Source organism: Misgurnus anguillicaudatus, chromosome 16 (genome assembly GCF_027580225.2).
Source record: "Misgurnus anguillicaudatus chromosome 16, ASM2758022v2, whole genome shotgun sequence".
Lineage (NCBI taxonomy): Eukaryota > Metazoa > Chordata > Actinopteri > Cypriniformes > Cobitidae > Misgurnus > Misgurnus anguillicaudatus.
The window spans coordinates 36,023,673-36,046,659 of NC_073352.2; the positions used below are offsets into that span (position 1 = coordinate 36,023,673).

The 22,987-nt window shown below is 39.5% G+C and overlaps 1 protein-coding gene across 3 annotated transcripts in view; it reads left to right on the forward strand.

Annotated features, from left to right (window-relative positions):
• Positions 1–21,082, forward strand: part of LOC129422029 (A disintegrin and metalloproteinase with thrombospondin motifs 2) — a 144,835-nt gene extending 123,753 nt beyond the window's left edge. For 2 of the 3 annotated variants that reach the window (XM_073854577.1, XM_073854578.1), the window contains 12 exons: positions 3,717–3,830; positions 3,920–4,065; positions 4,576–4,751; positions 9,966–10,099; positions 10,179–10,299; positions 12,996–13,076; positions 13,176–13,338; positions 13,447–13,613; positions 13,815–13,947; positions 14,565–14,772; positions 14,858–14,987; positions 18,295–21,082. In XM_073854577.1, the coding sequence (XP_073710678.1) occupies positions 3,717–3,830; positions 3,920–4,065; positions 4,576–4,751; positions 9,966–10,099; positions 10,179–10,299; positions 12,996–13,076; positions 13,176–13,338; positions 13,447–13,613; positions 13,815–13,947; positions 14,565–14,772; positions 14,858–14,987; positions 18,295–19,277 (2,556 nt within the window). In that variant the 3' untranslated portion in view covers positions 19,278–21,082. Of the gene's footprint in view, positions 1–3,716; positions 3,831–3,919; positions 4,066–4,575; positions 4,752–9,965; positions 10,100–10,178; positions 10,300–12,995; positions 13,077–13,175; positions 13,339–13,446; positions 13,614–13,814; positions 13,948–14,564; positions 14,773–14,857; positions 14,988–15,493; positions 17,905–18,294 lie in introns of those variants that run through there. The other variant, XM_073854579.1, reaches the window with a different exon arrangement.
• Positions 21,083–22,987: the final 1,905 nt, after the last annotated feature.

Below are 22,987 nucleotides of genomic sequence, written 5' to 3' on the forward strand. Positions count from 1 at the left end.
ATTACATGCGTCGGTTTTGTCTCATTGTCATAAATCAGACACACAGGATACTAAACCCACATACCTTTCTCTTTGAAGTTCATATTGGGCACTTTTGGGAGATTGCACTCAAGACAATAAAAGTCATTTGATTGGGTTTCCATACTACAGAATTTGTCTTTCTTGCACGCTGTTATGTAGTTAATAGCTTGCTCTGGATTCAGTTCAAGTTTACCCGATAAAGTACTGTACACCATGTCAGTAAACACAATGATTTTGTTTGTTCATATGGCCAGAAGGAGACTTTAAGATGTTGACTAACTCCACCTATTGAATTAACATCAGTAACCATAACTAGACGCTCATCCACCCGTTGAAGAGTCCTGCCACATTTAAAAGATGATTTACACAAGTGTGCGTAAACGAAACCCCAAGCCGTTCATTCCTTCTCATATTTTCACATTGAAAGCGTTTTGCTGTAAACGGTCATTTTAGGAATCAACATTTCTTTTTGCGGTAGTCGAGAGAGAATGTGCTAAAAGTTATTTTCTATTGAACCCATTACTTTTATGTCAAGTTAACCAGGTCATTGCAACCTGCAGTGCTTTTCAAAAACGAAGCTCTCCATTAGGCACGCTGCATAATGCGCTTCAGTCCTTCTTTTAAAAATCTCTACAGGTGCTGCTGTAAATGCAGTATCTGTCTGTCAAGTTTGACACCGTTCAAAAGTCTGAACTCGAAACAATATTTCAGCTGAGATAAGAGTAACAGCCAGCTGATTGAAAACGGTGAGAAATGAGTTTGGTCTCGATGTGTTTGAAAAGTTAGTTGGGTTTAGAATCCTGTTAAATCAGCTTTCATTAGCGTCTGGGATTGTGGTCTTTTCTATCATCAGAGAATCGTCTCTTTCTTCAACCATAATATGAGGCCGAATCCCATCAATGCTCATCATTTTCTCATTCGTCTCACAGGCTGTACCATAACTAAAACATTTTTCCTTCTTGTTTGGTTTTGCATGACTTTTTTGGTTTGTTTAATATATCATTCTCAACACATGACTCAGGAAAGTTCAGACACATAACACATCTACAGTAGTGTATAAAAGGGCAATGTTGTCACTGGGGCAGTACCTATTCAATTAAAAGGTGCATATTGGTACATAAGAGGGACATATTAGGACCTTTTTACCTCATTCCCCACCAGCATTTTTTTTTGTGATTTTCACAAAAGTTTTATAAAATGCCTTCCAGAAAAGCTTTCTTATATATAAGAAAATGATTCAACTATATCAAATTAAATTACAAACAATAAACAAACAAACAAAAAAAATGTCATCCTATCTTTTTTTCTCTGCTTATAAACTCTTAAATATGGGTATTTTTCTTTAAAAATAATTTGAGGAAATTTGTTAGGAATTTTGTTAGGGATCAGACTCAGAACGATTATCACAACATACATCGAGCTTAAAATGAATAAATAACGTAAAGTAAATAACGTTTTCTGTGTTTTTATAAAGTGGATAATCGTGGTATTGCAGATTAACATAAAAATTCTTTAGAAACATGTTTTTTTTTATGTAAATGTATTCTCTTAATTGATGAGATCAATGGCGGGGAAAGAGTTAAAAGGTACCGTATTTTTTTTCTGAGAGTGTACAGTATGATAAATAACACAAGAGTCCTCTCTTAGTTAAATGTCAACATGTGATCACAGTATAGGAACTCTGTGAATCATTCCATACATTCATTTACTAGTTCTCAACTGGTTATCTACAAACAAACTAAATGCAGGTAATTGTTTAACACACAAAAGTGCACTTTAGATTAATTATCATTACCATCAATGGAAATAACACAACCATAAAACCACATTATATACATACATATGTGGTCAAAAGTTTACATACGCCTCGCAGAATCTGGAAAATGCAGAAATTTTGGAAATGAAGGTTTGTTTTTGATGTAGTCCTGCCCTGAACAAGTGATTTCACAAGAGAACTGTGTACAGAACGTTTGGAACACAGAATAATAACAGAATTGTAAAAAAATCGCAAACCGAGTCGCATACATCAGATTCAATGTTACCTGGACAATCAGTGAGAGTTTGTATGTTTTGAGATGAGGTTTAGGGTTCATTAAACTCAGAAAAATTCTCCAGGTCCTACAAAATCTTTTTCAGCATCTTCTATTTATTTGAAAGCTGTTAAGATTCATCTTTTTTACATTGAGGACAATCTGAAGAGTCATATTCGACTTTCACCGTAGATACAAACACACAGTGATGGTCATAAAGTGTCAGGTGGATTTAAACCTTATATAAATTGTTATTATTTTGTCTTCTACAAACTTGCATGTATTTATCTTAAATCATAAAAACTGCCGTTGATTTCCAGGGAACATCAAGGGTATGTAAACTTGTATGTGTTGCGAACTTTCTGTGGACATTTCTCTTGTGAAATAACTTGTTCAGGTCGGGACTGGATTAAAAACAGACCTCCATAGGGTTAGGGTTTTCCAATCATTTTCCAGCCATTTTTCAAATGATGTTAGCTGTATGTTCACTTTTCACGAGTATATATATATAAACCAGACGTGTACAAAATTCCCTAAACTGAAAGAATCCACAGATAACAACAATACATAAGCAATACAGCTCTGAAATATTCGGATCAGGGTTGTTTGTTTCTTTGTTTGTACTTTATTGTCCAGCCATGACTGGATATTGGTCTTTGATTAAAATGCTTTAGTCTCTCGTGTGATTAAAACCAAAAAAAAGATTTAAATTGCAGAAACACGGGTAAAGTAAATACATTGTGTTAACTACATTACCCACAATCCTGAAGTGAGATCCAGTCATGGTCATAATGAGAACTTCTGCTATATTATAAACTGCGTTCAACTTCATGCGGCACTTCAAGACCCGACAGGCGGATGACATCAAAGAAACGTGAGGGTGAGAAATCATACCGAGGGGTTTAGGTCAATGGCATAGTCTATTTTAGTTGCCTCAAAATAGCAACGCACCAACAATGCGCCTGAACACACCTTGTTTTCAGACCAGAACACCCATGGCCGCAAACATGGGCGCAAATGCATTTGCTATTTAAACAACGTATCGCTAAAGTGAAAATGATAATTGTGCCGGGTCGAAACTAGCAAAATACACTTGCGTCGTGCTTTGCGCTGCATTGCGCCGGGTGTAAGATAAAGCCCAAGATGTGTTACTGTAACACATTCGTTTTAAGAGTTTAAAATTAATGTAATACGTTTTAGTTTTTTATAAATTGGGTGGATAATAGCGGAATTACAGTTTTTATTTACCATAACAACTTGTCAGGAAGCGTCATTGGCAGTCTCTTAATTGATGGGATAACTCGTCAATAGTGGGGAAAGAGTTAAGAACTTTGTCATCTGCCTAGTTCAGTCTGCAAGTGACTGCTATATTTGGTTAAACGGGCAGCCTTTTACTTCAACAATCTAACTAAAACCTGACCATTTAGCTTGAATGAATTTGTATTTGCTGTGACTCTACCGGTTGAGAACACAGCTTTATTAGATTGAGATGTAGAGTATGAGTTTTGTGTGGATATATCTGTGCCTCATTCTGTATTCATAGAGCAGCTTCACTACCAGTCTGATAACCTCTACTGTGAATTCATATCAATGCGTCTTAACCGTTGAGAATGATTTTAGCTTTTTCTCTCTCTCTCTCTCTCTCTCTGTCTCTCTCTCTCTCAGTATCGCACCTTTGACCCCTGTCAGCAGCTTTGGTGTGCTCACTCAGACAACCCCTTCTTCTGCAAGACCAAAAAAGGGCCGCCCATTGATGGCACGACATGTGGAGATGGGAAGGTACCCTGACACCGCCTCTCATTCAGATATGCCCTAAAGTTTCAGACTTCGTTCCTGTGTTTTAATCTTTCTTTTCTTCTCTGTCTCAGCACTGTTTTAAAGGGCACTGCGTGTGGCTGACTCCAGACATCATTAAACAGGACGGAAGCTGGGGTGTGTGGAGTGAGTTTGGCGCCTGCTCTCGCCCCTGTGGAAGGGGAGTGCAGTTTCGCACACGAGACTGTGATAATCCACGGTGTGTACACTAGTGTGTGAATTTGTGTGTTGCGAGATATTTTTACTTTTCTGATTGGGCAGTAGCCTAGCGGTCGGCGGAGGTCGGCGGTTCGAGTCTCACGGCTGGCAGGTTGTGACTGTGGTGCCCTTGAGCATGGCAACATAACCTTAGGTGCTCCCCGGGCGCTGCAGTGACAGCTGCCCACTGCTCTGGGTGTCACATTTCGACTATGGGCTACTGTACCAAAACCAACATGTCGTACTCTTTTAAAGGATAGTAGTGCACCCAAAATGAAAGATTCTTTGAAATTTGAAAGATGTTAGGCCAGTGTCCCGTAGACATCCGTAAGAGAGCTTGCAACACTATGGAGATAAACAAATAAAAGTGTATACTGTAATACCTATACAGGCTTCAATCTTCAAAACATTCATGCAAAGCTTTAAGGCCACGTTCACAGTTTTGTCTTGATGAACCTTTTTAGTTTTGATCTTTAAGCTCATTGTTGTCATCTTCTTAAACTTCCTCCAGTCCAGCAAACGGTGGGCGCTCTTGCTCCGGGCCGAGTTATCAGTTCCAGATGTGTAACACTCACGAGTGTGAAGAGCCGTACCACGACTTCAGAGCCGAGCAATGTAGCATGCTGGACAACAAGTTTGAATACCAGAACACCTGGCACCACTGGCTGCCTTATGAACACCCGGACCCTAAGTGACAGACAGACAACAACGTGAGGTGTCATTTTGAATTTTATTTTATGAATGATAGCAGAAGTTAAACACTGTTTCAATTTGAGTTATAACACATGAAGTACACGTGTCTTTACTCTGCTAGGACGCTCTGTAATCTTGACCAGATTTAAAAATGATATTGAGACGAGTGAAGTGCAAAATAAAGTCATCATTTGTGCAGAAACCACCTATTTGTAAAATGTATGTACTTCACTTATGCAGGTGGGCCTGAAACGTGACTGCAAGAAAATTGCTAACGATTAAGCTTACATTAGATGATTTCTCAGACTTTTCCTCCATCAGAATCAAGCTGATGTAATGTGAATGTGTTCTTCTTAAAGTTATGATGATTGTACTCAAATCTCCTTCATCCTCGTATTCTTAGGCATCGAATCAAGACATTATCACACACATGTGCTATGTAGTACACAGGGCCGCATTAACACTGTAAGGGGCCCCTGGGCTTTATCATTTTGTGTGGCCCTTTATCCACCAGAATTGCAGCCTACATTCACACAATCTTTATAATCACTAAGTGCAAGTTGTCAGGCTTTTATTTTGCTGGAATAATGGAATTACAAAATATTAAAACCATATCAGAATGCCCGCAATATACACAAATATCACTGCATAACATAGTCCTAGGTGACCCGAATAGTCTAAGATTCGATGCTTTGACAGGAGAAGCCTGATTCGACTACTGCACAGTCAATTGTCGCAGATGTGTTATAAAATTGAGGATCCTTTAATTTTGCCTGTATAAGGAGCAAAGTATCTGATTTCACATTTAACAGCTTTCTCCCAATATAAAAAATATACATCCTATTATAATAATACTAAGTAAATAATATAGTAGCTTTTAATAAATATTTTTAAAGTCTGTTAATAGCCTAAATCCCGTGACAGGGCTAGACGTCCATATCCAGAAACCATTGCAAAGTCTCTTTGTTTCTGCAATTAAAAAGACAAAACAGGTAATTCTATACTTTCGTTATTTTAAAATTAATTTTAATATTTCCTTGTTTTTATTTAATTTATAGATTATTTAGTGTTATCTGATTAAACTATTTGTGGGTTTTATTCCCCTGCGCATTTAGGCATTTTGCACCCATGTTCTGCACCTATTGATTCTGACTTTATTTTGTTTTTATGTTTTATTAATTATAAAGGTAAATTCTGATCTAATTTAAGTTCTGTAAGTTTTGGATTGCTTTTCGTTGTGTCGATGTTGCACGGTTGCATGCTGTCACATTCAACTTAGCCGAACGTGCTAGGTGCTCTGCGTGATCATATTTAGGCATTCATCAAACGTAACATCAAAAAACTGATTTTTTTCGACAAGTATAAGTTTTAAAATGTATTTAAAAAGGTTGCTTAACTTGTCAAAAGTTGAGCTACAAAACAGGTAAGCCGTTTTTGTGAATACAGAGATGATCAAAGTGAAAGTAAGCAATCAGATATTTCTGTGCAAAATAATAATTAATAAAGCATATATAGTGTCTATAAAATCCTTAATTTCAGTGTTTTTTGGTTATAAATGAACCGTTTAAGTAATTGTATATAACGCTTGTTTTTTATAATTTACAGTAACAAATTATATGTAATTTCTCGTCTTTTATTTCCTTGCCACGCTAAATCTCAAAATGAAACGATCGCTGAACTTAGCCGTGGCTTCCGGGGCAGAATCTAATTTGTTATTTATTAGATTTAGTTATCAAAAATGTTTTGTGTAATATCTTTGTATGCTGTTCTGTACATATTGGCTTTAAAATGTTACGAGGAATCATTTAATGAATGTTTATATACACGTTGTCTTTCATATTAAGATAAAAACGCGTCCTCAGTTTAGTCTTTGTTCATCACTTGAAAGGCACTTTTGGTCACTTTATCAGAAAGCTGTCAGTGTGTTGCCTTCAGAAATGCAATAATGGATATTTCAGACAAAAATTTTAAAAAGCTCACTAATGATTGCAGGGTAGCCTATAGTAAGTGAGAGATTTTCTGCGCAGGAACTGCATTCACGCACGGACATTCAAAGCAAAGCGATTAAGCGTAATTTTAAAGGGAGTATCAACTTTTTATAAAATGCGGCAGTTATTTTTTTCCGGCAACTCGGGGCCCTTCCCAGCCCGAGGCCCTGGGCTTAAGCCCAGGTAAGCCCATGCATTAATGCGGCCCTGGTAGTACATGCTGTCCCCATTCAGTTATTAGCACTGTGTGGACATCCTTTATAGTTTTATGATCAACAGAGGCACGCCCAAAGTAAATCTTACTCAAAGTGGGACTTATGGGATATATTTGATCAGATGAGGTAACAGTTTTTCTTGATTTGTTCTGAGTTGTGTGGGTAAAATATCCTTTTCTTTTAAATGTGTAAATGCTGGGAAATTGGACAGGCATCTTATTGGTCATTGGCATGATTTGGTCTTTATGGTAAACTGAGCTGGAATCATTTGAATCTCCTTCTGAAAAAGAAATATCACTGGAGACAATTTTTGGGGATTTTACACTCATGCTGGAAGTTTGATGATACAGTATAATACATGAGTCAATAGACCATTTAGGGGTTATGGAGTCCATTCATACTTAACCAGTGTAGGTTTATAAAATGTCATGGACGTTACTGTACATCAAAAAAATAAGCAGCATTTCAATAAATATTTTTATCTTACTTAACCTAAAAAAATGAAGTTAAACAATTTCAACTTGAAAAGTTGTGTCAACTTTTCACAAGCCAAGACCTAAAATAGAAGGTTGATTTGACTTGCAAAACCAAGTTGTTTTAACTTCATGCTGCATTTTTTTACTGTGTAGCATTCATCTATGCCAGTGGTTCTCAAACTGGGGTCCGGGGCCCCCAGGGGGGCCGCGAGATGGTGCCAGGGGGGCCCCAGTTTTATGACATTTTATAAAATACATTAATTTATCATGAATTCTGTGAAATTAAACCTAAAAAAAATAAGGCAGCACTACTTTGCATAATTTAATGTTGTGTCTAATTAAAGTGTGAAGTTTTAGAACTGTTTTTTGTCATAAGTTTTCTTTGGGGTGGCCGCGAAGGAATGCACCGTACACAAAGGGGGCCGCACGCTGAAAAAGTTTGAGAACCACTGATCTATGCTACAGTTGTGTTCAAAATTATTCAACCCCAACTGAAATTGATTGTTTTGGCCGGTTTGACATTGATTTTGATCATTCAGTCATCCTGCTTACAATTACATCAAAGAGGCATGTGTAGGTCAGACAAATATAACATAACATTTATAATGAAATAACCACAAATGTCTTTTCTGTGCTCACATCATTATCAGTTTTATTCAACCCCCAAGTGACATTCAATCTTAGTACTAAGTACAACATCCTTTTACAGTTAAAACAGCTTTTAAACGTGAAGCATAGCTTGACACAAGTGTCTTGCAGCGATCTACGGGTATCTTCGCCCATTCATCATGGGCAAAAGCCTCCAGTTCAGTCACATTCTTAGGCTTGCGCACTGCAACTGCTTTCTTTAAGTCCCACCAGAGGTTCTCAATCGGATTTAAGTCTGGTGACTGCGATGGCCAATTCAAAATGTTCCAGCCTTTTTTCTGCAACCATGCTCTAGTGGACTTGGAGGTATGCTTGGGATCATTGTCCTGTTGAAAGGTCCAACGTCTCCCAAGCCTCAGGTTTGTGACGGACTGCAACACATTGTCATCCAATATCTCCTGGTACTGAAGAGAATTCATGGTACCTTGCACACGCTGAAGTTTCCCTGTACCTGCAGAAGCAAAACAGCCCCAAAGCATGATTGACCCCCCACCATGCTTCACAGTAGGCAAGGTGTTCTTTTCTTCATAGGCCTTGTTCTTCCTCCTCCAAACATAGCGTTGATCCATGGGCCCAAACAGTTCTAATTTTGTTTCATCAGTCCACAGAACACTATCCCAAAACTTCTGTGGTTTGTCCACATGACTTTTGGCATACTGCAGTCGACTCTTCTTAGTCTTTGGAGACAGCAAGGGGGTGCGCCTGGGAGTTCTGGCATGGAGGCCTTCAGTACGCAGGGTGCGCCGTATTGTCTGAGCAGAAACTTCAGTACCCACATCTGACAAATCTTTTCTCAGTTCCTCAGCAGTCACACGGGGACTTTTTTCCACTCTACGCTTCAGATAGCGCACAGCAGTCGCAGTCAGCATCTTTTTTCTGCCACGACCAGGAAGCGTTTCAACAGTGCCCTTTGCCTTGAATTTGCGAATGATGCTTCCTATGGTGTCTCTTGGTATGTTTAACATCTTTGCAATCTTCTTATAGCCATTGCCCTTCCTGTGAAGATTAATCACCTCTTCTCTTGTCTTCCTGGACCATTCTCTTGACTTCACCATGTTTGTAACCACACCAGAATGTTTAGAAGGAGCTGAGTATCACAGTCATTTTAAAGCTGCCTAATTGGTGCTTATTAGGCTTTATTGCTGTTCCCTGACATCCATAGGTGTTTTCAATACCTGATTGAAAACACTTCAATGAACCTCTGTTCTTCAGAGTGGTAGTTCTTTAAGGGGTTGAATAATTGTGTCAATGAAGAATTCACAAAGGAAACATTTACTACTATATTACAAAACCAATTGATGTCATTTTCGTTGCATATGGTTCTTTAAGAAGTCCTTGTAGAATTTTATTCTGAATACAATTACAAATGTACACTAAATTCCCTAAAACCCTTAACAGCATTGGGGGGTTGAATAATTTTGAACACAACTGTATATGTGACTTTAACTCAGTTGGTATAGCTTTATGTTAAATTCAAGTTTAGTTTGACCGGCCAAAGTGCTGAACAGAATAAAAGTGAAACAATAAGCAACAACAGGATTAAGCGATAAAACAATATATCAAATAAAAACAGCTGAAAAGAAGCATTATATCCTAAACATGAAATAAAATACTGGTATAAAAAGCCTACTGGCTAGTTTCAGCTATAGGCTTGAGCAAAGGGATTTTTTAAACAAGTTATGAACTTTGATGAAGTGGAAGCCATTTTAATATCAGCAGGATTCACATTATTTTAGTCACTGTATGGTTCTGGACATAGCTGACCGTTTTTTCTTTTCTTATTATTTTTTAGGTTCTTCTCATTCGCAACATGTGCATGATCTTGTTGCATTCATGTCTACATCCATCACTTAAAGACCGTCTTTGTTTTATTTGCTCTAGCTAAGCAACGCTGCAAATTGTACTGTCAATCCAAGGACACGCGAGCTGTTGTCAACATGCAAACTCCAGTGGAACATGGAACGCAGTGCTCCTACAAAGATCCCTACAGCGTGTGTGTGCACGGAGACTGTGAGGTCTGAAGCTACATGGATCTGATTCTGTTGTAAAAGTGTGTTTAGTTGTCTGTAGCTGAAGATGTTTCTCTCCCTTTAGAAAGTGGGCTGTGATAATGTGGTCGGATCAACCCTACAGGAAGATAAGTGTGGGGTTTGTGGAGGAGACGGCACCAAGTGCAAAACACACAAGTTTAACTTCACCTTTGTGGAGAAAAAAGGTACGTCCCTCTCCAACAGCACACACAACCTAATGCACATACAGAAACAGCAGACAAAAATCCCAGTGGGCTGGGCTGGCGTTTGGATGGCTTCATGCATAATGTTGTCTACTCTCTCCACAAAGAATACATCAGACAAAATTAACTCAGTGGAAATAATCCCATATGCAGATTTAGATATGAAATTGTTTCAATACCAAGAGGTATTCATACAAATAGTTTGGTCCAATTAAAAAGAAATCCTTTACCCATCATTTGGCTTTGCTTTAAAATGAGTTGTATTCTTTGAGTGTACTTCTAAAGTCCCCCTGTAGTCGAACATTTTATCACTTAAAGCTCGTCTTCGAGCACCATAACAGCTTATTTCCTGTGACAGTCATTTCTTCATGCTTTAAAATAGCTTGCATGCCTCATTTAGTATATGCCGATCTATGAATATGCAAATTAGTCCCCGCCTCTGCTCAATTACAGAGCTTGGACCATAGATATGAATATGCAAATTAGTCCTCATCTCTACCCTTTCACACCACCTATATGTAAATAGATGTTAGATTCCTCAGTTTCAGACATGTAACTGCTAAGTCCGTTTTCATACGTGAGCTTGTTGTTTTTTTAGCGCTGATGATAACAGGTTACAGCACCCTAACCCTGCATGTGTGAGCATCACTGAAGCAGCAGTGCTGAGATCAGTTCAGCATCGAGTCTATGCGGCATCCATACTTAATGTATCTAAAACTACTGATCCACACGTTCACTGTGATGATGTGATTGGTTACGTGTTTGTGACGTAGGAAACTGAGGTGATTTCAAACTCCAGGAATGAGACAGTCTTTGGAAAATTCCAATTTTATGGAGAAAATACTGTTGATTGATAAATTTGCATGTGGTTTGTTTTTAAAACATCACATATTATAGATTACGGAAAATACACAAAAAATGGTCCGGGATCATACACATGGCCAATGATTTTCCGGAATCTGTGCATACATTCGCACACATACGGTAAAGATCCCGTAAAGACTTTTTTTCTACAGCATCTTGAGTTTGCTAATTATCCGTGATTTCTCTCTCGCAAAACCTTGGTGTATATTTAATTTATAACAAGATCATAAGGAGTGATAGTGGATATTGAAGAGCTCCCTGATCTCTGCTTCGGTCCAGTTTGCCGAAATTTCTCGTCATGAATGTTGATCTGGGTTTAAATCCCTGTGTAAAAGAGCTGATCCATAACATTGTCTTGCGATGACAAGCGCGTTCTCACTACGGCACGCTCCTGTTTCTGCCTCTCGTTCACACTGAAGGCTTTCCGTGAATGTTACGGCAATGTTACTACTGTAGGTCCTCTTTATGGGAGCGATCCCAGAACATTTATGCGACGTTTTTGTGTTCACATAGAAGCCTCTCTGACAATTTTACAGAAATTGGACCAAAATGCTGTGTGAATGAGGTTTAAAAGAAACATTTCTGGTTAAGTCAGATGTTTCTTTCTTATCTCAGGGTTTAAAGTTTTACGGCACTATTCTGGATCTCTGGTGTGTGGCATTGGCTGCGAATGAAAAAAAAAATTAAATATCAGTTCCAGTTCATGTGTTCGCCTACAAATAGTATGAGAAGAACAGATTTTTCACTCTCAACCAAACTAACAAACTAGTTATTCAGAAGTAGAATGGGGCAGGTCTTTAAAATGTATGGTTGAGATGATGAGCGCAGACGTCACGTAGCAAGAAAACGTTAGTCAGCAGGATGGTTTATGAAGTTTAGGAAGCCTAGGGAAGACGACCTAATTGACAAAGGACTTAAATCGGTGGCGCTGGGCATGGACAGAAGGAACAGGCAATGACGGGCAGCATTAGGAGCTGGTATAAGAAATTAAAATGCAGGTGCTTGCTGCTTTGACAAAACTGTCGGCAATGGCAGTAATGTAAATATCAGAAGCGTCGTCGAGGTGAAATGCTGTCTCGCGATATCAGTATAAAATTGCGTTTATGTCAAAACGTTTTGCTTGCATTATATTATTCTGTAATCACATGCGTTTACGGTCGCAAACCAGTTCTGACTTTATCCTGACAAACACACGCATTAACTGTTGGTTCGTGATTCTGGTTTGCGTATGTGCAGTAACCCATGCGATTACAGAATAATATAATGACTAAATTTGTTCGGTCTGATGGTTTTATTTGGGGCATATAGTAAATGATGACAAAAAAGTTTTAACAAAAATGTTGTGTTTGCGCCATATTTTAGTGAGTAACCTTCCTTTATATTGCTGTTTCAAATAGCCCATCATAATCTGTGAGCCTCTCAGGTGCTAATGACAATGGCAAATACATTACTAGTTCATTTCAACAATGTTTTCAACAACCCCGCCACGGAAAATGTTCAGACTCATGATTTTTGCTTTTTTTTGCTTGAACACCTGTTATCTTTGTGCAACAGAAAGGATCTGTGGATGTTTTCTTGCCAAAGAACCTTTTAGCTGCATTTTTTTTAAGAGGAACCCTTTATACAACCTTGGATTTTGTTGTTTGTGTCTGATGTTCAAAACACACTTGTCATCACACATTTAATTTCAGTGTCAGAAGGTACCGTAGCTGTATGATATGTTGGCAGCAAACAGTGCTACTGGTTTCTAAACTGATCTGTAGTCTGTAAAAAACAAGGCCAAGTAAATAACAGATGTTCTGCATTTGGTTTAGGTGTCATTAAAGTGCTGGAGGTTCCCAGAGGGGCGAGACATCTCCTCATTCAGGAGCTCAATGGCACTGCTCATATTTTAGGTGATGCCTGATAGTTTCCTGTAGTATTTAACGAAGCGGTTGCTGTTTGTGTTTAACGGTTTATTAATAAAGCTCTCTCTATTTGTTATATGTGAATAGCTGTCAGGAATAAAGTGCCGGGTGACTTCTTTCTCAACTCGCACGGTGACTTCCAGGAGACGCGCTCGGTTATAGAGAAAGGTCTCGAATGGGAGTACGAAAACAAAAACGGCAAGGATGCCATTCAGACAAACGGACCTTTGAAAAATGATGTGGTTGTCATGATAATCTCGCTTATCCTATCAACACACGCACGCATGCATGCACGTTTAAATCAAAAGTATGATAATGACTTATTAGGTTACTCATTTCTCTTTGTGTTTGCGTACTAGATAAGAATGCATGGGTCGGCCAAGGTCAAGGTGTCGATCAAATACATCACTGACAGCGAGAGATTGAGCGACAGCGCCAATGAAAACAACATGGTCCCAGATAATGCTGTGCCATATTCCTGGGTGGTGAAGAGATGGACTCCCTGTTCAAAAACATGTGGAGGAGGTAATTTGCAAACACACCACTTGAGGGCACCACGATCTCTTTGTTTGTCCATTAATGTCCTACCTTAGCATCTGCTGCTGAGTCAGAGCAAAACCGCACAGAGTTTTAGATTGAACTCTGTTAGTAGAGTAGAACGTTTTCTCAAAGGACATCTGGACCATTTTTCTTTTGTTGGAGTTATTTGTGTCTTCCTGTGGACAGGCAGCCAGGTGACGCGGTACGGCTGTCGTAAGAACGCTGACATGAGGATGGTCCATCGGCGCTACTGTGAGAAAATCCGACAGCCTCCTCCTCTGTATCGAGAGTGTTACCTGAGAGAGTGTGCTCAGCCCATGTAAGTGTGTGTTTGAAAAGTCTTCAATATATTTTACAAATCATCCAGAGAAATACAAACACACAATATACACAAATGTTTCTTTTCTGTGTTGATGCATTTTCATATTATCATATACTGTAAAAGGATTCACCCCTCTTTTTTTATATCAGAATCTGCTTTAGTTCTGTTACAGCCATGATCAGATGTTTGTTAGACGATGACATTAGCTAGTATTCCTCGTGGTCAAAAATTTGTGTCATGAAGGGTGATTCAGTAAAAAAGAGAAAATGTTATTTTGTCTAATTTTATATGCATTAGCATACAGTATAATACTAATACTAGATTCAAATCTAATGGTCAAGGAATAAAGACTTACAATTTTTAGACATTGATTCTATGAATACTCACTAATCTACAGTATTAGTAGTAAAACAAGCTGACATGTTAGTTCCACAGATACTTGCAGTCTTTTGAGGGATCATCACTAACAATTAAACAGTCGATCTACAGATAATCTAATGACTGACAATTGACAAGAAGTTACATACAGTACAGTAGTCCCTTACAGACAGTCAAAGTAGTGGTTTATGTTTTATTATGAGTTTATAAATGATTAACTCTGTGTATGTGTGTAGCTGGGTGGCTGGCGAGTGGGGTGAATGCAGTAAATCTTGTGGGAAGACGGGCACTCAGACACGTTCAGTTCGCTGCGTGCAACCTTTGGGCGATGGCAAGTTTAAATCCATCCGCAGTCGTTACTGCAGCGATGAGCGCCCGGAGTCCCGCAGAGACTGCAATCGTAACCTGTGTCCGGCTGAATGGAGACTGGGACCCTGGTCGCAGGTAAAGACCACACTAACACACAATATGCCATCTTTCTATTTTTCTACATTTTCATAATATAATTGTCATGTTTGTGGTATTTTAGTGCTCGGTCACGTGCGGTAACGGGACTCAGGAGAGGCAGGTGCTTTGCCACACCCGTGACAACACCATTGGACTCTGTCTGGACTCTAAACCAGCGGCATTTAGACCCTGCAGAATGGATCCCTGCCCAAGTTCGTAAATATATTCCTGTTCGCGCTTTCATTACTAAAACCTAACCATAATGAGTAACAGATCAGGTTCACGTGTATGCATTTGGCACATGCCATTATCCAAAGCAACTTGTAGTGGATTCAAGGTAGATTTTTATTTGATTGTGTGTTCTCTGGGAATCGAACCAGCGTTGCGACCGCTTAGAATCAAGAGTCAACTCTGATTTAAACACACATTTTCTGATGAACATTTGCTCAGATGCATCGTATAACGTTGGCACTCCTTGCCTGTTCAGTAAAAAGATATGACCACTGACTAGGAGTTCCTTACTGTAGTGAGTGACCATTTAAAATCTATTCACACGTATACTATTGATCTGTTAAACATTATGTGACCTGTAACAGATGGAAACGCGCTTTGTTTCTGGTGTCAACAAATGCACTCTAATACCTTTGTTTCTCTCTCTCCGCTTCCCATGCTTTACACTTTCCAAACCCGCTCTCTCTTCTCCTCTGGCACACAACAGGAAGCACTTCCGACTTCAACAAGCATGGCAACTTCCTGATACAGTGGTTATCGCGTCACGACCCGAAATACCCTGTGCAGAGGATGTCAAGTAGAGCTTCTCTCTCCAGCCACGTGATGGCGCTGCGCTGTCTGTCGTCTCTCACCTGGACCTTTCCTCTGTCTCTCTGCCTGGCTCTACAAGGCAAACTCCCCTGACTGCCTTCCTCTTCCGAGGCTTGCACGCTTCTCTTTCCTGGGTGGTGGTCCTCTCTTACGGGGCGTTTTCGATAGGGGGGAGGTCTATATGTTTCTCTCTCTCTCTCTCTGTCTCTCGCTCTCTCTCTCTCTCTCTCTCTCTCTCTCCTTTGTGGAGCTCTGTGTTGTGAACGCTGGCCAGTAAGAAATTGTTGACTAAACATAAAAAAAGAAGAATTGTTTGTTAAAGCGAGGGGACTTGCAAACGGACAGGCAGCTTGCGAAGTTAGCTGAGATTTCTGCAGGGGCGATGCATTGTTGTGAATTACCGCCTGCTGCAAGCTGCGTCCATGCGGCTCCCGCTCCTGAGGCAGAGGCCGTTTTGAGGTGCTGCCTGAGCTCAAGGTGTGAGGGGAAAAAAATTGAAAATGAAAATTGAAGAAGAAGAAAAAAAACCACACAAAAAAACCCTAAAGCTTTATTGTGAATGTGAACTTGTCACAATGAGGAAATCTTTGCTAAGTGCTCATTCCACAGCCTGGTTCATTCTCGTAAACCGACGGGACGAAAACAAGTAAACACACACACACAGAAACACAAGATGGTAGGATTTTAGCTGTTAACATTGGACGTACTGTTGAATCACCATCGTGACCACGCACCGGTGGCCGATGGTGAACGTTTGGTGGAACTTGATAAACAGGGTCGCTTTCCTACACATCGATCGATTGCCATAACCACCTCATCCTCCATCTTCTCTTTGACTGTTAACAAATTCAATAAATGCAGCTTATTTGTGCTTGCAAACTTTAAATGAACATATAAATATATTTGTATTTATATATGACTATAAATCTATATGGGTACCAATAATATGAAATATTAATAATTTGTTTTACCATGAATAAGCTGTAGCTTATTAGCCTAATATTTTGACTGCTATCGATTGCTTTAATTCTTGACTGTTACGTGTATTTTTTTATTGATTTTACATAAATACAGAACTATTGCTATTTAATAACAGAGGTTTAGTGTTCGGGGACGGGGAAGACAAATATTATGCAGGACTTGCTCGGCCAGTTTCTTCTCAAGCGATTTCATTTGTCGGATTCATCTGGAACGCGAGGGTCACGAGCGTTACGTGTCCACCGTACATTGATGAGAGCGTGCGTGTGAGCTTGAGCGTTTGCGACGCGTGTATGTTTTTCAGCATGTCCATTTTTACGACAGTGGCCATATAAGAGACGACGACGACACATAAATATACCTCATGAATTTCCATCTACATCCGAACTCATTTCTTTGCGATGGGAAGATAGAACGCAAGTACAATGCCTTACTACGTTTGAATGTATCGGCATTTATCTGTGAAAGTGACGGCTTTGCGCACAGAAACGTGGTTTACTGCGCGAAACCAGAGGCAGCTTCGAAATCAAAGTATTACACCAATCGGCCAATTGTCATTTACATTCAACATGGTTGCTAACCCATTGGATACAGGGGGTCGTTTTAATGGAAACTTACATCTCTTTCACTTCAGACTCGTCATTGTATAATTGTGAAACACATTTCTGTTGTGACTATGTAGCGAGCTATCCGAATTTTCGTGCTCAAAGCCGTGGAGAAAAAAAAATCTACTATCAAGAAAAGCCAGAACTTGCAGTGAGATACTGTAAATAAACATTGGTGTTTACTGTATTTAATAACATTTATGACTGTTATCTCCTTACTTGTAAAAAAAAATGCTAATATTATATACTATGGGTAACTGTCACGTTACTTCACTGGCCTAACCGCGTCTTGGCTGGCTGTTGTGGGGAAATTGTTCGGGGAATATTCAGATGGACTTGCGTGCACTGCGTCTATATGCACTTTGATTTATCAGGGAAACTTTATTAATGTTTTGTAAATGTTTAATATATGACACATGTACGTGCCATGCCAGTTTTTACATTATCATATGGAAATCAGTATTTTATTTAACCAATGACCAATTTATTTATGTACCTGTTCATCTGAATTACCAATGGATTAAATGTTCTCAAAGTAATGAAGTGTTTAACCAAAGTTACTGTGAACTTGTACCTTTCAATACAGTTGATTTATTTTTCTGAAAGAAGACTCTATATCTATGTTTAAGTGGGTGGGGGGGAGTGCATTTCATTGTTTAAGTTTCTGTCATGATCTACTGCGAAAGTAGGAATAAAAAAGTGTAATAAAAAGAGTAAATAATGCTTCTTCTGGTTCGTTTCTTTCCTTTGCGCCTGTAAAGTTGGGATGTTTTATTAGGTTTTAAATGTGCATTAGTTTGGGTACAACAGAATATGTTTATATCAACCATCAGTCGCATTGCATTATAGATATTGATATAGACCATGCACTGAAAAACCCATACACTGGTTGACCACTAACTTTGGGTAAAATCTGTTGATTAAACTCATCAAAAACATTTCCTTGATTGGATTTTCTTTTAGTCACTTTCTGAATTCATTTAGCCAAGTTTGTTTCATTCCCTTTTTTGTCTGCTGATTTTGCCCGGTTCAAAAAGACACTGATCTTATACGATATATTCACCGATACATATTTGCCCATCCGTTCTCAGCAAATGCCTCTCTTGTCTTTTAGGACAGCGTTGCCATGGCGACCGTTCTGCGTTCTGTCGCAAGGAGGCGCTGCAGCAGCACTGCTCTCTGCCCAGCTTTCAACGCTTGTGCTGCGAGTCCTGCAGATCCGGCAATTCCACAAAGACCCCTGCCACCACAAGTAAGCCGCGGTCCGCGTCGGCAAAACCCGGCAAGAAAAAATCTGCTTCCACCACAACCCACGCTCCCGCACGCACAATTCTTCATAATCACCACCGGACCTCTACAGATGCCTATTCGGCTTCTACGGCGGGTAGCGGTGCTACTTTAGCAGGCGTGCCTTGGTTTTTAACATCAGTGACAATGTCAACGCTTGGATACACCGCCGCTCCTAATCGCCAGTCTACAACAACTCGCATCCAAATACACGATACCAAAGATTTCTTGTCAGAACAGAATACAACCTTTCTCATTCCCACTGCAAGTCCCAACGTCACCCCTGCTTCTGGAAATGACATGACAGAAAGCACCAAATTACCTGATGCCAACACGGCTGAAGAGTTTAATGCAAGGCAACGTGTGGATGATGGTACAGTGTCGTGGTCAGTCTCAACCAGCGTTGCTAATGGTGAGGGATTAAGCAGCGTTCCTGTGACACTTACAGCAAATGCGCTAACTACCACTGCAGAACCCACACTGATGCGAGCAACTTTTACTGATTCTGGTACACCGCTGGCAAGCACCACAACATCCGGCACAATAACATCTTTAACCACAACATCTGTGACGACAGTGGCAGCGAAGACGATCGGACGCCCGAACAAGGTGGACGAAATGAGCGAGAGCAATGCTATTGACATACCGGATCAAACGATCCTTTTGGACCACGAGTTTCCTCAGAATAACATCATTCCCAGGAGAGGTCGCGTGTTTCTGCGTGAGCGAACTCGAAATAAACGCATCCAAGAGCTTCTTGAGGAGAAGCGAAACTTTTTGAGACGGATGAAAAGGGCGCAGGGCGTTTGAACCCTGACCGGTTTCTCTTATAGAGATGCAACTTCTGAAATGTGCTGTAAGCTATTTGATCCATTTTGCTAACTTTTGCTAAACGTAGCTACTGAATTAGACCACCCTATCCCTCCAAGTACGCCGTCTCATCAAGAGTCCGCTCTCCAATCCATGTCAGCATACTCAAATGTGTTAAAAGAGCGCTGGAGCCGCTACTTGAGTCTAGGGCTGTCACAGGGACAGGTGTGATTTCTCAGGACACCTATATCAGTGATATCTGTCAGGTAGGACGTGCTTGAACAAAACCACTAGCAAATGTTTGCACAGATGCTTTCAACCTCAATGACGTCCCTTCAAGAGGTTTTACTGAAGCAATATCCAAGAAAGAGAGCGGCTTATCATTTGCACAAATCTATCCTTCACAATGTCTTTCCTCCTCAAATCAAACAGTATGCTTCACGACAGATTGAGACAATAGGCACATATGGATTTTTCCTCAAATTCCTTTCAAGCAGGGTTGAAATATATTCAGTGTCGCCATCCACATGTAGATAATAAAATCTCTTTGATAATCCTAAAAGTCTAAAAGTCAAACATTGAGTTTGCACAGCACCCCCCCCCCCAGTGTCAAATGAACACTCTTAAGCCCTATTTACACAGGATTGTTATCTGGTGGCCTCTTGTCATTTGTAATAGTTGTGGAGGTTGTCTGTGATCCCGTACTAATCGACCATCGTCTGTCATTGGTGAAGTAAAAATTGACCTGAGGAAACCGCTTAGGTCCTTTGAAAATATTCATGCCGTGTGAATCGCCATCTCAGTTATTTGGCCAGGTCTTGGCAGGGTCGAAATGTATATCATTTTCAATAATGCATTTAATGCATAATTTTCCTCAATGCGACACATCAGTTTAACATGGAAAAGCTACCTTTTACTGCGTGTCGTGGCATTGCGTATCTAGGACATGTCTTAACATCATATTTGGGAGATAAGTCAGTAAATTTGAGTTAAATCACAGGCGTGCGGGGGTAATTTCTAAATCACACAAGGTCTCCAGATAATAATACTAATCCCATGTGAAGAGGGCTTTAGTGAAGACACAGATTGTGTGGGTTATACTGTATATACATTGGTGTTAAAAAGTGATTCAGTGTTGAAGTTAATGAGATAATAAGAATGAACATTAATGATGCTGTTAACAAACACGATTACTGAAGAAAACATTCACAAGAAGTCGTCACCGTAACAGTGATGACAGCCAAAGAAGCCAAAATGATATTGTTTGCTTGAAGATGTTGATATTAGTATCATGATGTAATTGTTCATTTTAACTCTCCTGGTGTGGATTATTAACACTGTTCATTTAACACTGGAGGTTTGGCTGCGTGCAGTTTAAATGCATTTTCAGTGATATTGCAAAATGAATGCAATCGCATAATTTCAGCAGTTACACAGAGAAGTGCAACAAACAGGACCTTGGAAAGATTGATCCTTACAAGACTCTTACTTACATCCACATCTCGTCGCTTCTGAATTGTATCTATGGTAAGAAAACAGGACAACGTTATTTTTTGCAAATGAATCATTTGGCATAAATCAGGGATACACCATACTTACACAGGTACAGATCTTCTGCTTTTGAATTAAATTTCCTTTCGTCTGTATGCAAGCTTTTGTTGAATGTTTAACAGATCAGTATGAGTTAAATTTGTATTGTTGATATGAGAATCATATTCCCAGTGCTCAAAGTTCTCACTGTTTGCTTTTGTGAAAAGCAAGAAAAAATGTCAAAAACAGAAATAAATTTTAATATAGCAAGACGATCAGTTTGTCAATGCACATTATTTTATGATTTTTTTTAATTGCTATGAGTAATGTGATTCTTTCCTAAAGAAGTTGTGAAGGAGAATGAGTGGGAAAGTGATTCAGTGGCATTTTGTGAAGGTATCTCGATTCCCACTCTTAAATGAGACTTCACTACAGATTGATGTCCTAACCATCAGAGGAGCAGAGGTAGGTCCTTAAAGTCTTGTTTATTCTTTTCACACACTGTTCTCATTAACATGGTCGTACAGTGAAGTTGTGGATACTGGTGTTTGTATTGATGTCGGTTTGCATACCCGGGTTAAAATGCGAGTCACACATGGGTTGCCAAATGTTTTACTGTTTGGCTTCCTAAATAAGCACTTCTGTTTTGTTAGATACAAGAGGAGGCAAGTCTTTCTTTAACATTCAGATGTAGATGATGAGAATTGTTATTGTAAAGCATCTGTGACTTCAATGCTCCAGCAGATGGAGTTATTTTACAATGCAGGAAACGTCAACCGCTTGGGTCTGTCCACCTTATTTTCAAACGTGTAAGTTAGTCATGTGATGTATTTCTTTTTTTTGGAGCATTCACAAACATGATTAAAACAGTTATGGTAAAGATTCTCCATTAAAACAGTAATATACCTAATTACTGCAAGTAATATATCAAAGGCAACATCTGTGTCATCAAAGAGCTTGCGTATCATCTTGAAAAATTAGTATCTTCATTGGTATCGGCCGATCACGAAGACAAAAAATCAATGATCGGTATCGGCCTGCAAAAATCCTGATTGGAGCATCCCTAGGTATAAAGTTCCCATAGCGTCAGCTCTGACGCAGCATTGAAGTGCCCTCGAAAGGGAACATCTAGGGTTAACCCTTGTTCCCTGAGAAGGAAATGAGATGCTGCATCTCCCTTGCCATACTCCCGGCATGCCTGCACCGCTTCGGCATATGCCAGATGGACAGATATGGATGTTCCTTTCTGCCGTATTTATGCTCTCTGGCTTCCGTCTATGACGTCAAGCCATAAAACCATTGATCAAATTTGATATGCATACTCAAACGCCGTCACGCCGTAGGTGTTCCCCATAGTGTCAGCTCTGATGCAGCGGCTCGTTCCCTTCTCAGGGAACAAGGGTTACATACGTAACTGAGACGTTCACTTCTTTAGCCATAAATTTGATATTGGATGATTGTTTACAAACATTATTGTAAATTGAGAGGGTCTTAAAAAACAACACATAAAAACCACTTTGAGAAATGTTTAATAGGGCTGATACTGCCCTCTTGAACAACCTCTCCAGTTTCCTCATAGGATATACATTTACTCATTGCAATCTTTGTCTAAAATTATGCTTTGTTTTTCCAGTTGGACATAAAGTGACAGATTAAGATGACAATGACTGACACACACCTGAATTATGGGAGTTCAGAAATCAAGATTCACTTCCTGCAATGAGCTGCGTGGGCCAATCAATTGCCAGCTTGATATAAAAAAGATGCTACAGCTGCCAGTATTTATAACTGCATACTCATCTAAGTGAAGCAGATAGGGTGATTTTAGAAAAGATCCTGTTAAAATCCAGTTGAAAAACTCTCCTCTTCTTGGCATTGCAGCTGTTGTGCCAACAGTAACGTTTTTTGTACACACACACACACACACACACACACACACACACACACACACACACACACACACACACACACACACACACACACACACACACACACACATACAGCATTTACTTACATACACAATTACGCTATCATATCATCACCACCTTGTAGAAACTTAGTGCGGTTTTTGTAGCAATAAATATTGAAGCATTTTCAAAATAAGAAGCTGATTATTCTGTCTGTCTGCACTATCAGAAATAAAGGTACTTCAAAGGTACATATTGGCAGTTCAAAGATAC